The 18,860-nt window shown below is 30.5% G+C and overlaps 1 protein-coding gene across 1 annotated transcript in view; it reads left to right on the top strand.

Moving 5' to 3' along the window:
* Positions 1-18,860, top strand: part of Cda5 (Chitin deacetylase-like 5) — a 398,887-nt gene that overhangs the window by 335,944 nt on the left and 44,083 nt on the right. The window contains exons 7-9 of the mRNA XM_075368390.1: positions 9,316-9,566; positions 11,241-11,299; positions 15,170-16,693. Of these exons, the coding sequence (XP_075224505.1) occupies positions 9,316-9,566; positions 11,241-11,299; positions 15,170-16,693 (1,834 nt within the window). The remainder of the gene's footprint in view (positions 1-9,315; positions 9,567-11,240; positions 11,300-15,169; positions 16,694-18,860) is intronic.

Raw genomic sequence — 18,860 nt, 5'->3', positions numbered from 1 at the left:
ATTTTCACCAAATTTGATGTCATATTTTATGTATGCAGTTTTTAACTTCTTAATTTTAATTTCTATAATTAATATTTAAAGAAGTTTTAATTTATTTTTTATTTTTAAAATAAAAGATTTTATATTTTTATCCGGATAAATTTGAGTAAAATGTGATTTGATATAAACAGTTTAAAATAAATTACAACTGAAGATGTGGGTTTTTGTGGAAACCCATTTTTGTAGGTTTCCACAAAAATGTTTTTGTAAAGATATGAAAAAATAAGGAAAGTGTCATCATATTTAATGTAATTTCTGTACTTAGGGGGATCAGTTTGGTTTATATATATATATATATATATATATAAAATATTTCATATTATAAAATAGTTTAATATTTATTTAATATTCAAATAATTCAGTAACATTTAAACCACTGCACTAATAATTTTTTTTTATAAAATACAGACTACCTAACACAGTAATTTTATAAGTTAGACTTACCTCATTAATTTTCAATTACTAGGTTTTGCGGTAGTATATAGCATCTTCAGTTGGTATTAAATTTTATTTTTGTAAAATTAAAACTTATTATTTTGAGAGTGTCCCATGCATTTCTTTTTATTCATGCATAAATAGAACATTTTTTAAAAGTAATTTTCTTGAAAACAAAAGTATGCTTTACTTTATAGTATGAATTTTTTTTTTTTAAAGAAAACATGTTTTAAAAACTTCCTTTTATTATTTTTATATCATATTTATTAATATTTTTTTCTATTTTTTTTTTTTTTGTGTGAAATAATATTTTAGACGTAAACTATTATTAATCTTTCTGTGATTTTTTTTTTTTGTATTGCTTTGATGGTATAATTTTCTTGGTATTTATTATTCTGATTTTTATAAATTTTTTCTATACTTTCACCACTGAAACTACTAAAAACTGCTATCTGCTTTGTTTTGAATATTTCTTTTATGAGTTTAGTTTTATTGTTTTTTGTATAATAAATTGCTCTAAATATAATTTTTTTAAATGTTTAAAATTTTTGTAACCATGGGCGGCGATTAGAATTTAAATGTAGTAGAATGTTATTTCATGTGGTCTTTCCACAAAATAATGTTCTATTTCATTATTTTTGTTTATTTTGATTTCAATATGTAAAAATTTTAATTTTTCATTATTTTTTATTTTGTATATAAATTTTAGGTTCTCATTATAATTGATATAATTTAATGATACCTGTGTGTTTTTAGGTACATTTCATAAGAAAGCTATCTATTGTAATAGGTACTGATTACTTCAACTTCCGGAAAATTTTGACATTTCACACCCCCAGACCCCAAAACCACCGTCAGTTCAAAAGTTTATTTATATATATTTACTTTCTTGACACGATACCTGCCATAATTTTATGCCAATCACTTTCAAATCGATACATAAAATATAACGACCCAAAATCTCAGTCAAGTTTGTTAATGGGCAAAATCAAACCATGGGATGGAAATGGGTGGGGCTTTTTTGAAAAAACAAAATATCGAATTCGTTTAATGTTCCTTCTATTCTTTGGATAAGGACCTAAAACTTATCAAAAAACTTTACTTAAGTAAAGTTTTTTGATATCATCTATCATTGGTCCAAGGGGTGTAAAAAATTGGGTTTCGAAGACAAAAAAAAATCATACCTCCCTTAATAGGCGCAATATCTAATCGGTTTAAAGTGGTCGTTAGTCTTCTAAACATTACCTAAAACTTTTGTCTGAAACTATTTTTGATATGACAAACCCATATGACAAGGGATGACCAAAAAATTGCTGGAATTGTAAGATAGGGCTTCTCATATGTGAAACATTTTTTTTCAACGCAACCATTGTCGTAATGAGTAAATTAGAAGTTTTTCTTAACTGTTACAGTTTACACACATATATATGTGTGTGTGTGTGTATATATATATATATATATATATATATATATATATATATATACACATTACTGCAGCTATTTATCTAAAATTATAAATTCACTACTCTATTAACAAAAAAATATATATACATAAATTTTTTACTTCAAAGACAGTTTATAATATATACAACTTATATAGAATTTTTGCTCTTTGAAACAGCATAATCATTCTTCTTATGAAATCTTATGAATAAATTTAAAAAAATCATACTCTTTGGTCCACTTCCAAATGAGTTAAAACTACACCTACTCAAGGCCAATTGCAGAATGAATGCTGATCTCCATGGCACAGTGGTTTAAACTTTACAACTAAGAAGATGAGATCCTTTTTTATATTTCTATCAGTTTGTCATTTTTTCACTTACTACAAAATTTCCATTCCCTATTCTTGCACACAACATTCAAACTGATGTAGTGAATTAACCATCAAAACTAAAAAATGTAATATTATGTCAGTGTGGTAGATAGAACATAAAAAGCATGAGAATTATTCATACTTGTTGGTAAAGTGATACAGGCTTTCTTTTATAATATTATGGTCAGTCTGACTTTACTCCAGTTAGATAACTTTATCAATTGATATAGCTCATAGTGTCTATTTGACAACTACTTTTTAATTAACTAATAATGTTAAAGGTTAAGAAATTATATTAAATACTACAGAATGATCATCACTAATGAGCTAATTGTAATATTTTATCATAAACTCTCTTTGAATAACTATATAGATTATACAGAGTGGTTCAAAGAAACGGGAAATTTTGAAAGTTCTGTTGGTAGCCGTGGGCGATTGATACCACTTAATAAGTGGCGCCAGCCTCTCTAACCTAACCTGCCATTTACTTGTCATGGATCCTTGGAGTGGTGCGCAACGTGTATTTGCTATCAAAGCGTTTTACAAAAACAATGAAAGTGTGGAGGGAGCGCGTAGAGAATTTCGCCGTCATTTTAATCTGGGACGGCACAACCGTGTTTCATCAGCACATGCAATTAAAACATGGATATTTAATTTTGAGGAAACTGGTTCAGCAATGAAAAAGAAACCTCCAGGCCGTGAGCGAACCGTCCGTACACCACAGAATGTTCAAGCTTTACAAGATGCTGTCACACGAAGTCCACATCGGTCAATCCGTCGTTTGCATAGTTCAAGTGTTCGAAGAATGTTAGTGAAGGACTTGCAATACCATCCATACAAGTTGCAGATCGTCCAGGAACTGAAACCGAACGATGCAGTTGTGCGAGCACAATTCTGTAATGTAATGCTTCAGAAGATAAATGATAACGAAGAGTTTGTTCACGAACTGTGGATGTCAGACGAAGCGCATTTCCACCTCAGTGGATTAGTTAACAAGCAAAATTTCAAATACTGGGCACAAGAAAATCTTACGCAGCTACACCAGCGTCCGTTGAACACCCAGAAAGTGACCGTGTGGTGTGCTATGTCATCTTACGGTGTTATAGGCCCTTATTTTTTGAGGATGACAACGGTCTTGCGATTATAGTGACGTCGGCTCGTTACGTAGCCATGTTTGAAACCTTTGTTGTGGAACAACAAAAGAGATTTCCACCAATTCTTAACACAGCCTGGTTTCAAAAAGACGGAGCAACGTCACATACTGCACGAATATCGATGACAGCTGTACGCCGATTGTTTGGACAACGTGTCATTTCACGAAATGGTGACATTAGATGGGCTCCCAGATCGCCTGATCTCTCAGCTTGCGATTACTTTTTGTGGGGTCAAAGTGTTCCACAGTAAACCTGCTACAACGAAAGAACTGAAGGCAAATATCCGAGAAGCAATTACGGAAATTCCAGTTGAGATGTTACGTCAAACCATGAACAATTTAACGAAGAGACTTCGTGAGTGTTTACGTAGAAGAGGAGGTCACCTGCAAGATGTCATCTTTAAAAAATAAACTAAAATGTATGTATCCTAAAATGGCAACATTTGTACAATTACATGAAATAAAATTCATTTTCTAAAAAAAAATTTTCATTAACGTTATTTAATTTTTAAATTTCCCGTTTCTTTGAATCACTCAGTATATGCAAAACATAGAGAATTATCTATACTCTTCAGATTTGTATCTGGACTTGGAGATGATAAATTGACAAGCTTCCTTATTATACCGTACTCAATGCTGTTTCAGGCATCAGTAGTAAAATAAAATTTAGAATGAATTTTGGAGCTACAGAAGAAATTCATTCGACAAAGGTTGAAATTTGGAAATAAGAAACTAATAGACAATGTTTTAAAGATCAGTAAACAATATTTTAAAGATCTATAAATACTAATGATTCCTTGTTGTTAATTATTTATAAAATAATAATCAATAAGAATGAAGACTTTAAAATGATTTTAAACTTAGACCCTTATAATCATAAAATAAGGGTAAAAAAATAATTAGATTTACTGAGATCCAAAAAACTGCATTATTTAATGTGTCACATTATCTAAGATCAAATTTCCTAAAGAAGTTAGCATTTGACATTAATACTTATGTTAATACAAATTTTTTTATAAAAAGATTAAAGAATTTTTTAATTGAAAAATATTTTACTCATTGAAAAATTTTTTCCCTTCTCAAAACTTTAGGTTTTCAGGGTTTTAGGTTTTCATTTTGAAGAAGGTTCATTCAGCAACTTCTAACTCATTTTGTGCTCAGTAATTTGTTACCTGGAGATGTTAAAAATTAAGACAATAATACTTATAATGATACTCATTTGAAAATGGATTTGTCACTAATATTACTGTAAGTCATTTTTACAGTATTTTATGTAAACAAAGATATCATCAAGTATTGCCAAACTCTTACTTGTAAGCATAATATTGAGTTTAAAACATTGAAGTTAATAACAGTAATAAAAAAAATAGAAATTTTGGAAAACTAACTTATTGTTATAAAAGAAGAGTACATCTAGAGGAGGTGTCCAAAACGCTGCACTTAAAATATTGCATAGGCTGCGGTATAAATTCACGCACATCTACACCAAATTCAGTTAGACCTGCGTTAAATACATCTCTCCTGCCAGCCCTTATGGCGAGAAGACATCTAATCCTTAACAGAGATGTGTCGCGCTTAGATTAATCAAACCGAACAGTACTAATACCTGCGCCAAAACCGCTGGTACCATGATCCCAAGTAACCTTCTCGCTTCCCTTCTATCCACTGAAGAACGAAGCGACTAAAGAAGAAAAGAAGAAGAGATAGAAGAAAGAAGAACAGAAGACAACTGTCTGTCTCTCGGCAGTCTAGTTCTTCTTTAAAAAAGAACGCTTCTAACAAGGTTAATATGAAGATTTGAGAGACAGACACCACAACAAACATCATGTTCCATCACAACCATCCCGAATCCACTCTCCTACCGACCGAGATAGCTCTGGGGCGCAATGTCTCAGAGCAATCCAGCCAAACTCATTTTCTTTAATTCTAAACAAATTAAATGTTAAAGTGCAGGCCCAAAATCGCCTCCAGCATCCTTTCCGTAAGAGAGGACGACCGCTTAAATAAAGGATTTCAGCCCACTCTAGGCTGAAAGGGAGCGCGTCACGGAAGATAAGCTTATTAGCACATCGTTCCGTCGTGTCCCTACCGATAAACCCTCCATTGGATCGGAACGCAATCCAAACTTCACAAACCGAATCAACGCCAACTACTATTAATAAACCAATACAATAGAATACAATAAATAAGCCAATACAATAGAATCACTCAGCAGCAAAGAACGCGAGTCCGTATACTGCGAAAAGTAGGAAGGTATTGCACCCTCCGACATCCTTGTGTTCCGCTCCATTCCAAATTTAGTTAGCTTATAGAGTTGAAGTAAACAAATTGCGCGTACGAGTGTTCAGACGGTCGATTCACAAGCATCTCAAAATTGAACAAGAGAACAAAAGAGTGATCATATGAATAGATCAAGGATATTAATTGACTGAAAGAGATAATATTATAAATTTAGAAATGTTTGATTACATGAGTACTACATGACTAATTAATTATACGGTGATTAATATGAATAATGGTTATTGTGTTGTATATAGATACGGCCGCGTTGTGAATCGGCACTGATACAAGAAACGAAATCATCACGAACGCAAAGTTTGTTTATTCTTCACTCTACAAGCTAAATGAGTACAGTATAGACAATGTATGTCAGCTCGTATTTTCTCCGGCAGGTTAGGTCTTCGTGATCGATTTGAACGATTTCGTGATCAGTTCAAGAAAGCTGCCAGTTTCAGCAGGTTAAGTCTGTTGAATCTCACCATATCTCCTCATTATCAGATTTCACTATACACAATAGTCTTATTTCGTCTTCCATGCATTTAAGAAGATCGCGGCAAATAACAACTCCTTTCGATGAGTTAAAACTGCTATGAGGTTGGAGAAGCACGGGAAACTTACCGATCTTCATTAAAGCTTGAACGTTCTGGGTTTGACCGTCATTTGCGGTTTCGGCGTACAGACCATTAAAAGTCTTACGTAATATCTTGACAGGACCACCAGCGCAGTTTGTTATCTTCCTATCAATTAAGAACAGGATGACGTTTTGGAAGTTACCAATCTCTCTCTTAATAACAAGATGCCTTGGTCTGGGCCCCCTATTGCCAAAAATAACTTGTTGACTTCTCAATTCTTTTCTGAGTTTATCTGTTTCCTTACCTCATTTCTTCTTTGCTTCTGGTGAATCAGATGTTTCTAGACAAGGTAGTTTACGTGAAGTCTCTGCCATGTTTGGTTTAAGATTCTGCATGAAATATTGATCCATTCTATAGCAAGCTTAGTGGATGATAGTGTAGCTGAGTGGATGCACAATCTCTGTACTGACTCCAAGCTCCTACTCACTGAAGCTTTCAGGGTTTCCATACTCCAACATGGACACCTTGCCATCATGTGGTGGGGGGGGGGGGGGTGGCAGGACAACAGGAGGGTATCTGTTATATCTGCAATCACATCAACTGTGGCCACTACATCGCTAGCTTTAAAGATTGTGTAAGTCCATATCCAAAATCATTTAGTAATAAACATGATCTGCAGTTGACCAAAGAGTCCAGTCCTATAGTGGCCTAAAGTAGAAAATAGGTCAGGATCATTATTATTAACAATGATTACAAGCCCAAAAAATACTCAGATCTCCTGTAATTGGAAAGGTTTTTGATAAAGTTTTGCTATTATGTTATACGCTGAGCCTGTCTGGGCTCATCACATGATCTTTAGGTGTTATAGGGACATTCTTTTGAGAGCCCAGCGTCTCCTTCTGTTGGCTGTTGTCGGGTTACAGGACTGTGTCGCGGAAGGCAGTCTGTGTTGTTTGCATTAAGCCGATAGCATTCTTGTCATAGAATGTAAGGAATGTTATATTTCCAAACAGGATGGTCTTCTTACTTCGGAACATGTGCCGGAAATTGAAAATGAGGGTTTTACATCTTGGCAGGCCAGGTGGGATGACTCCCCGTTGGTCGTTGCACACATGGTATACTTCCAAATGTGTCTGAGTTGCGCACTGTTAGGTGGATTTCCCCCAATCAGTATATTACGCAATTCCTTTCCGGGTGAGATTGGATAGGTTTCATATAGTAGATTGAGGTCTATGCACGGATTGCGGGGTTGATGACACGGTGGACCATGTCCTCCATGTCTGTCCCCGGTACGAGGCTGAATGTTCCAGAGTAGTTAGAGAACTTGAGAGAACTTGAACTCCCTTCTGGAACTCCAAGTTAATTGGAAGGTCCATGGAGAATGATCGATAATGGCTGGATTTCTCCGTTTCTTTGCATTACGTAGGTCGGCTGAAGGTGTTTAATGGAGTAGGATCCTGGATGGCTATGGTTTCGCCCAAGACATTTGATTGGATGGAGTTAAGCATTTTGACAGCAAGCCTCAGTTAATTCAAAAGCATTGATTGTTGAAGTCGAGTGGCAGAGCCTCTGTCAGCGGGGAGGATGACTGCGCTACTGAGAGATGGTTGTCCATGCAGCCATGAGAAGTGGCACTGTCTTGCCGAGGGCGGTCTCCAGGTATAGTGTTTATAGTGGATGATGGGATGAAGGTCTGAATTTCATTGTTACGTATAACACACTTTGAACGGTATAAGCTTAGCATTGTATTGACTTGTTACTAAGCCAATGCTTGAGACATTTACAGTCACAAGCATTGGTATTAAAATTGGACTAGGCATGGGTTCACGCTTCTGTGGATTCGGTTAGCTAGTTCAGAGGGTAATATTGTAGGAAGAGAAGAATGAAGATATCCGACAAAAATCTAAAGCGAAGGCGTTGGCTGAGATAATAATTTTTACTGATGTAAATGTCTACCGAGGCATTTGCATCAATAGCATCCGAACTGAGGCCTGGCTGATGACTGAGAGATGTAATCAGTTAAAGGATCTAAAGACAGGCTCTGGTAAAGCCCCTCAGGGCTTGGAACAGAGGGGGTGGTGTGGCAACTGGAATTGCCACAAGGTGGGTGTCTATGCTTCGAGGTTGGAATGTTTATTAAGGGATTTCTTTTATTTTTTTAAATACATTTGCTAATATTAATAGAAGCATATTAATGATTCAAGGAAATATATTTAGTGAAACTAATAATAAAATCATTTTATCATTAATAAGAAGTACAAAAAGAAGTTGTGGAACATTAGTAATAGTCTTTATTGAATATTGTATAGGTTTCTTATTACATGAAGAATTATGTCATCTACAATTTTCGTTGTTTTTTTTTATTTTTTAACTTCTTATATTACCACAAGAGGTAGATTTTGTCCTGTGTTTTGATTTTTGTTTTTCAGTCACAATAGAAAATAGATAAACAGAATTAAATATTTTATTTTATTATTGTTCCAACTGGACCATTTATTATGAGTATTGTTTCTATTTGGGCTGTTCTTCAAACCTCAATGAAAAACTGTATCAACAACTTCATATTCTATTCTGTTAGTAATTTCAGAATACTTTGAATACATAATTGATTTATTTTACAATTTTCTAAGGGATAACTTAGAGTAATTAAAATTCAAAAACAAAAGTTGAAATAATCAAAAGAATAATAAAATTGTAAAATTAATACAACATTGTTTAAGTGAACTAGATGGCCATGGTTTGCATATAATATTATTTTAAGGAAAGAAAATGCAACATAAATTATTTAATACTGGTTGATACTCAGTTTATGAATATTTTATTAAGTGAATGAAAGATGAATGTCTTAGCATGTGAAAAATGTCAAGCCTGATCAATATTCAAATCTAGAACTTTCAAATGAAAAGCAATGTAGCTGCCATTCTGGCACAGACATTACTGATAATTGTAATAATAATAAATAAATTTGGTTTAAATTGTGTTTCTAACAAAGCAATTTTGATCTTTTTTTATTTGTGCAGAATATAGTCAGTACACAGTGCAAAATTCTAACAATCAACAACAGCAGCACCAACCTCAGCAGCAACAACAGTACAGATCCCAATCTTACAAAGAAAAACCACAACAGCAGCAACCAGTGGCCATAGGACAAAAAGTACAAGTTGAGCAACAACAAACAACACAACAGAGATATTCACAACCTAGTTACAGTGCTCAAGACATATATGCTCAATCAATCAGTCAAGATTACAATGACAACTATAATTTACAGGTGACTACTTTGCTTCTTTTAATATATATATCAGTTTTTAGCGTTATTGTTTCATTCAGAGTTAATGAAAATTGTTAATATAGTCATTAACGCCTAGTTTCTTAAATTGTAATTTTTTCATTTTTGTATTGTTTATTAGTCAGCCCAACTTTGTCACCCTATCAGATCATTTATGATGTCTATTATTTCTAAATCATTTGATAATCACATAAATAAAAAAAAAATAAGTTTCTTCAAATAAATACACTTCCTATCAACTAAATTAAAAAAACCAAGACTCAAAATATATTAAATAAATACACCAAATAGACCTGTCATCAACCACACTTCTAACTCTATCTATAAACCAACTAGATACATGAAGGGAATCATTAGGTCATTATAACACTTGAAAACAATTAAATCATAAAGAGCATCAACAATTTATCTGCAAAATTAAGAATATACATATTCCACACAAATCCATTCTCCATTCTTCGATACAATTAATTCCTACACTAACATATCAGTGCCAGAAAAGATCAACTTACTGTAAATCATTGAAAGAATAGTATTACACCACCAGAACACACAAGCAAAATCATAAGATTAACCCTAGTAATAGCAGAACAGAACTATTTCACGACAAATTAATTTCGCCTGGACTGCCAATAGGATCTAGTTAATTTCTAGTCTTCTGTCTTAAATACATATTATACCATGAATGCAGAAACAAAATACTATACTGGCATTACTGTTTTAATGACAACACTCCTGTACAAAGAAAACATAAGCGTTACATATTTCTTAACAACAACAAATTTCACTCCAATTTACACTTAAAAGCAGATTATGAACATTGTAAATCATTCACCTTTCTTGGTGTCACCATACTGATAACAAACATACCATTAATTTTCATAAAACCCAGTTACAGAGGACTTAGCTACAACACATCTAACCATTGCCTAATATACTTTTGTCAACTGATAACTATATGGAAAACTCATTTCAGTAAAAGATCAGCCACAGGTCAAGGGCTACCCACCCACATTTGTAGAAAAAATACAGAACAAAATCAAACAAAAAATACATAACAAAAATGTGTATTATATTGTGACATTATATAGTAACAGTGAATAATAAAATTTAATTTAATGAAATGAAATTTTAAGTCCCACACTCGGCCACATACAACAATAATAGAAATTAATGTTATTAGGTAACTGAATAGATCTAGTAATGAAATAAATAATTGGAAATTTTTTCTTCTTTCTGCATTTATATCAATAATGGATTCAATAAACAATTCACTGAATCTGTTAGAGCAACAGAATATATGTATCCTGTATGAGGTTGTGTCATTTCACAAAATTGTTTGAAAAAAAATTTATTAAGACACTTTATTAAAATATTATGAAACCTCTATTACTGTTACAAAATGATCCCTTTAGTAAATTAAAAAAAATCAAGAAAACTGTGTTACAAATTTCACAGTAACCACACATTTCATATCCCACCGGAACAAACCTGACTTGTAGGTAAACTGATATTTTTCAAATGCAGTATAATATTTATTTGTTTCAGTATTTTTTTATTATAGTGTAGTAGTAATTTTTTATTTTGTTCATTAGGGTAAATTATAAATGTTAGTATTTTCATACAGTATGAGTTGTCATTTTTATGTTTCTCTAGAATGATGATATTCAGTATAAACAACAGGCTGCCGTTCAAGGGAAGTCATCTGCTAATAGGTAAGTGGTTCTTATAATATTAAAAAGTTGTCATTCCTACTGCTTATATAAAATATGTAAATAGGCATAAATTTTTTAAAGTCTTTTGTATAATTTTTGTATTATATTATAAATATTTTTATCATATTTCCGAAGCTTTGTAGATTACTACTGTTTTGCTTAACTTTTGTAAAAATATTATATTGTTATATGTTTACTTGCATTTTAGTATGCTTATCAAAAGTATGATTTCAATGGAATTTCTTCTGTTAATTTAAAATAATTATAATATTCTATTAAAATATTACAAATTGTAAGTAAGTAAGGTATTGTAATATCTTAGTGAAGCAGGCTGAAATGCTTCAAATTAAGCTAAATTTTAGAGAGGTATGCTGTTGCTATTCTATTCACTCGTGAAGCTTTCAGATTTTAAGCCTAAAAATTGCTTCTTAAGTGCAGTAGTTAAAAGTAAATGAAGTAGGCTACATAATATTTTTTTTTTAAAAATGGATCAAGCAAGACTCATTTTTTTTTACAAAAATATCTTGTATAAATTTTTAAATTAATATAAATTTATTTCATATGAATAAATTCTTATATACATTGAAGAAAGACATTTTTAAAAGTATGCTTAGGATCACTGATTGGTATAAAATTAGAAACATTAAAAAAATGTCATATATTTAATGTCTTTTATGTTAAAAGATTTTTTCTGATTATGTCATTTATAACATTATCCTTTAACCTATTTAATTTAAAATGAAAACTGGATAATTTTATTCTGTATATATCTGACGTTTATATTTTTCAAGAATATTTTCATTAAAAATATTTTGATTTGAACATTTTTTAAATTAATATTTGTGATAAACTCAAATTTGTAATTTAATTTTTTTAATAAAATTAGTTATTTTGTATCTTTTTATGCGGTTATAATTAAAACTTATAAATATATTTTATATATATAAAATAACATGTGACTGATTGATAATCAATTTTCACTAAAAACTACTGAAGCTAAATTGATGAAAATTTGTAAACACATTCTTCTTACTTTATAAGAGTACACTAAGAAAGGATTTTTTGAAATTCAGAGTTTAATGGGTTGAAATAAAGTAACAATGAAATTTACTATTTTTTTTAATTTCTCGGTAACAAATGAAAAAAATCAATTTTATTTTTGGTGTGTGTAATCTTCATGTAAATATGTAAAACCTAATTTCTAGATTTTCAAAATTTAACTTTGAAAGAGGTGAAGACCTAATCTAGTAAATATCTCGTTTAGTGTAGTTGGAAATGGGAAAAATTTTCAATAATTTTTCAAAATTTTTAACTTTTTTCACTCCTCTCAAGCTCAAATTTTTAAAAATCTAGATATTGGTTTTTAGATATTTATATTAAAATTAAATTCACCAAAAATCAAATTGACATCTTTATTTGTTATCAAGAAATTACAACAAAAGCTGAGTTTCAAAAAAAAATCCAAAATCTATTTTAACCCTTTACACTTAGAATTTCAAACAAAATCAAGATATTAGTTTTCATATGTTCACACGAAGATTACATACACCAAAAATCAAGTTAATGTCTGCACTTGAAGTAAATTTCATTATAACTCCATTTTAACCCCTTAAATGCGGCAAAAAATCCTTTCTAGTGTATACTTACACCATAACAAGAAAATGTATACAAATTTTTATCAATTTATCCTCAGTAGTTTTTGCTGGATGTTGATAAATCAGTCAGTCAGGACAACTTGTTTTGTATGTATAGGTAGATGTAAATATTAAATTTTTCTCCACTGTCTTGCTACCAGTTTCGAAAAATAACTACTTACTCTCTAATATAGGAAAATGTAGTAGAAAATACACTATTCACTTGTAAAATGAAGTGATATAATATCGAAGTTATTAAATTTGATATGGCTATACAATAAACCAACTTTTATGTTAGAAATTGTAAAATTAGTAATTGCTAAGACTGATGATGAGTTTTTATTATTAGGCAGTATAATGAATTTTTTATTATATATTAATAATTAATTATTATTTCAAAAGAACTAATAAAGTAAATAATAATAAGGTAATTATTATTATGATGCTTCCTCGTTCATTCTTTAATCATGATCAATACAGTTTTCCCTTTACCTCTTAAGTCATTCATTTAAACTGAAAATATTTAACTGATTCCTAATTTGTAACTTTTACTTCCTATCTACTAAAGTTATTTTGCAACATATCTCACAAAATGTATATTTGCTGCCTGAATCCTTTTCTCATTCTGCTTAGTGTGACTAAGTTCCCTGCTTCTTACGAAAAATAATACGTCCCAATAAAACTTTACTACATTTTCATTTTGACTCTATTTTTCAAATACTTATAGTATTTGTAGTATTAATAAATTTGTTAAGATTGAAATCAAATGAATAATCAGGTAGTTCACTTTCACATTTCCATATATAAGAGTGTTATCCATACAACATCCATGTCTAACTAAAAATGTTACATTAATTCTATTAGCCATCTGTGTATCTGTACATTTCTTGTATGATATTAATGAACTATTTTTGGGTTTGTGAATCTAAAGAATTTTCTCTGCTTCTAATTTCTCTTCTGTTTATGATTTGCCATAGTTTCTTCCGCCCTGCTATTAAAAATTATGTACTTTCTATTACGTTTTATATCATTTTATAGACATAGTTCATTTTTCTATAGCCCTTTTACCTTTTAAAATTACTTTGAAATTTAATCTATGTATTAAAATGAATGACTTTTTTGCTACTAACGTACATTTTTTGTATATAAATACTCATCGAGTATTTGATACGTAAATAAAATAATAGTAACTAGATTAATTATGAAAAGTTTATTGATTTAATACATATACAGAAGTTCAAATATGATCTACCTATTACATATGTTAAAAGGTTTACAAGTGGAATACAAAATTTATGTTCTGTTTGTATATAAATGTCCAGAAGTATTTCATCTGTTCCTAATTATATGTTTTTTGGGAACTTATAGTTCAAGTAGTTTAATTTTCATTTTTTGCTGAATATGTCTAATGAAAAACATTACATTCATGCATGCATGCTCGCATGCGTGGATGTGTATGTGTATGTGTGTGTATATGTGTGTGTGTGTATGCACAGTGTGTATATAGGTATAGTTATTGTAAATATAACTGAGTTATATGTGTATTTTGAAGTGAAACTTTTATACAAAAACACGTTACAATTACAATGCAATTTGTTTGTTATTTGAATTTCAGCAGTTGAATTGTTTTAAAAGTCAAATTACTTCTCTCTAAATGTACTTAAAAAACAACTTTTTAATTACTGATAATTTGTTAATATTAAAAATAATATCTGTTTATTTCATTAATCAGAGGTAATAAATTTGGATTGAACCTTCTAAATGTGTATACTATAACTATTTAGAAAGTTGATAATGTATTTTCTTATTAAAAGTTGGACCTTCTTTAGGTGTTATTTTTTTATAACTTGTGTTTCAAAACATTCCCTGTATTTATTGTAGTTAAAGTTTTCAGTATTCTCATTTGTCTTCAAAATTGAACTATTTAATAAAAATTACAAAAATAAATAATACTAGTAGTATTAACTCTGAAACTACTTCAAAAACGAATAAAATTCAATGTAATTTACAGATTAACCTGAAAATCTGTACTTCTTTATTCAACTCACTTATAATTTAAGTACATTAATTTTTTTTATGTAATATTTGCATGCTTTATGTCTTGCTGGTTTGTTTTATCTGGTGCACTCAAAAGATTCGTAGTATGTTACTTATCAGTTAACAGTGTATGATGTAGAAAATTGTCACTAATACTTACAGTTCTATGAGTATTTATCCTCATGTTATGTACATACAGATTGCAAGTGGCAAGTACAACTGCCAATCAACCAGCAAGTGAGAGTTCAAGTACGAATGTACCAACATCTGTAGCCTTAAAGTTGACTGATGAATCTCAATCTGCTTCCACACCTGTTCCTTCAACCAGGCTTCCAGACAATGTTAGTCCAAATCGCCATTTGACATTGTCAGCTGTATTTTCCTTAGAAACTTCAGATGCCCCTCCTGCCATTCCCTCCAGAAGAGTAGTAACACCTAATAGAGGTTCTGCCAGAGGTTCTCTTAAATCATACACAGTAGAAGATCCAAAAACAATAAATGATGGTTTTATAAATGCCTTTATCCATGATTATATTGATGAAGAAATTTTTGGACCACAGCGAAAACAAAACTCAAATTCTGAAAGTATTAGAAACAATCAGCAGCAGGGACTGTCCCAGCCTCAACATTCCTCTACTACAACAGCTAGTGCATTGAATTCAACATCAAATCCATTCGAAATAAATGAGAGACTGCTTCAACCAGCAATATTATCTTCTCCACAATCCAGTCAAAATCCATCCAGTCAAAATCCATCCCAAGAACAAACTTCAAAGATACAAAAAGAAAGAAATTATTATGAATCCTCTTCAGAAATCTCAAGACTCCAGACAACAGAAACATCACTAAGATCTCGTAATTCTTTTAGAATTATTGTTAATGCGACTTCAAACACACCAGAAGTGGAAGATATGACTGTAAATGACAAATCAATACTAAGACAAATTAAAGTAACAAACATTCGTTCAAGAGTTATGCCATCACACAGACCCACTGAGGAGACAAGCTCAGATGAACATTTATCAGTTGCCAATGATCGAGCACAAACTTATTCAACCGAGGCCAACAGTAATGAAGCACTTTCTAGTACTTCAAGAAGTAGGTTTCGTCCTCGTACTAAATCAGAAGATGAAATTGTAAAGCCTTATTATAGATCAACTACACCTGTTTCATCAACTTCACCTCGTCATATAAGATTAAAAAGTAATGAAAAAGTGACATTTACTGATAACAGTAGATTCAGAAATAATTATGCTGAAGATCAAAGAGGAAATCTAAACCAAAACAGACAGTCAACAACTGAGAACATACTGCAAAGTAGATCAAAAACTGAATCTTTTAGAAGTTTTGAAAATTCAGAACCTATTTATAAATATAACCCTGAAGACACTTTGACATTAGCCCGTAAAAAACCATCAAACAATATTGAATTCTTGCCTTTATTGTCAGATTCAAATTCTAAGCAGTATGATGAAATTAATGAAAATAGTGAAGAAGCTAATGATGAGAAATCAAGATCTCCAAACACATCTCGCAGCAGAACCAGTTCCCGATTCAACCCTTCTTCACGTTTCCAAGCCTCTGCTCCTGAAACAACTAATGATATCACTGACACTCCTAGAAACAATGAACCTGCAAATCGTGGCAGGGGATCCTCTACTCCTTCACGGTGTCCTCAAGGCCTTGACAATCAATCAGAGTGCAACGAAAAACCACCTGTAAGGTATGCCAAATTCTTAACTGTTTAATACATGCTACTGTACATGTAATAATTAAACAAAATTTTAGGCTACTTTCAGTTCTATTTATTAAGAATTATTTTTTTCATATTGTTTTGGAGAAGACTTGAATGAATTACAAAGTTTTACTGCTGACTATTTGTTTGTTCAAAAAAGATGTGTGTATGATTTGTACGGATAATAGTTTACGTATATTGCACTTATTCTATTTACTGAAGGAATGAAATCTAATTTAATCACTGAATTAAGTGAGATGAACTGATAACACTAATCGGTTTTATGAACTACAGCAAACTGGTGTATAAATTAAATGAATAAATTTGCTTCTTAAAAATGCTTAGAAGTTAGTATTGCAAATTGAGCTGAATGAGGTAGAACTGCTTTTAATGATTTGATTGAGGATGGTTTTATTGTACTCATATAGTACAAGTTCATTTATGTTCATACAATTCAGTACAATTATAAATCATTTTCCAAAATAAAAATATTGATGATATTTATATATATATATATATATATATGTTTTTATATTTCCATTTGCAGATATGTGTGCATATTTGTAGTCGTGAGTGTCTAAGTACCTTCTTTTGAAGTCTTCCCTTGTTCTTGAAGTGTTCTCTTGTAGCTGCCATAATAGCAGAAAATTAGCTTTGATATGGTTGTCAATAGTTGTGAATTTTGCATTTTGTTTAATGAAAATTAATCCTTTTTTTACTTTATGTTAGTAAAGATTTTTAAAAACAGTAAATATTTGAAAGAGAAGGTGAAAAAATATTTATTTTTATTCTAGAGAATTAAATTAATTCATTAAAATGAATTCTAATTTAAAAGATTAGATTACAAATCATATCATGAGAGAAGAAAGTACTATAGTCATCAAAATTCTTGATCAAATTATATTCTCTGTAGGATTTCTCTTTAAGTCTCACCTGACTGAAAAACTGTACCTCTTTCTCTACTTCTGTATAATTCTACACAGAATAATTCATTACTTAAGTATTTATATAATTATTCTATACTTGAATAATTCTGCTTCTCTAGAATTACACAGAATTTAATGAACACTAACATTAGGACCCAGCTTTATCTGGTCATATACTCCCAGCAGTGCACAACTACATCTATTTAAAGTGTTGGTAAATAATTGGTCCTCAACAGAAACTTGTAAGACCCAGTAGATGCAAAACACAATAATTCTGAATATTTTTTATAAGTTGAAGGAGGATGAATATTTTAAGTAATACACTAAGTAAGAATCATTTCAAGTTATATATCCTTTAAACTTTATTTCAAATGCCAATTTTCTCATCACAAATAAATTTTTATGAGAAGTCTCTCTTTTCAAATAAAGATATCTGTTTTTTATTTCTTTACTTCAAAAATTTATTAGTTTTTGCTAAAATTTCCTGAGCAAACCTTTTCATAAAAAAATAATTTCATTAAAAAAGGGACCCATGTGTAATTTCACAAAAGGTTTCAGCAAATTTTATCCTTTTTGATTTACTACTTAATTTTTTTTATTCAAAATCACTATGACAATCAAATTTATAAAAAGAAAATGGTTTCCCAATAATTATTTTGTGTTAAAAGATAGAATTTATTCTCTCTTTTGAACAATGACTAACAATAAGAAATGTGATAAAATGATAATTAAAGCATTTTTTTTAATAATAACTTCCCATTTAAGCTTTGTTGAGGTTATTTTAATGCTATTGTTTGATGAGCAAAAAATTAACCAATTAAAATGTTGATTATGAGCTTCATATTTTTTTTTTCATATCCTAACATATGATATGACAGTATTATAACAAAAATATGTACACAGAAACTTCAAATCTATGCATGTTGATTATAATAAATATAAGGTGGAACTAATAAACATATTTTGAATATTTAGTGTTGCAAATACAAATACATATTTCTTATAATTTGTCAAATATATATTTTTTTTTTATTCTAATTAATTTTCTGTTCATAACAATGCACATCAGATTTTTATTTACTGAAGGGTGCCAGGTAGGAAAAGACTGCTTCACCTTTACTAAAATTGTATTCCTTCAATTTTGATAATGAAGGGATCCAGGGGGTTTAAGATAACCCCATTAATATGTATACCTGATGGCAAAAAGCATGAGTCTATGATACTGGTAC

This window comes from Lycorma delicatula, chromosome 1 (genome assembly GCF_047948215.1).
Source record: "Lycorma delicatula isolate Av1 chromosome 1, ASM4794821v1, whole genome shotgun sequence".
In the NCBI taxonomy this organism is placed as follows: domain Eukaryota; kingdom Metazoa; phylum Arthropoda; class Insecta; order Hemiptera; family Fulgoridae; genus Lycorma; species Lycorma delicatula.
Note: the sequence above shows the minus strand (reverse complement) of the source record. Positions and strands in the feature narration are given on the sequence as shown.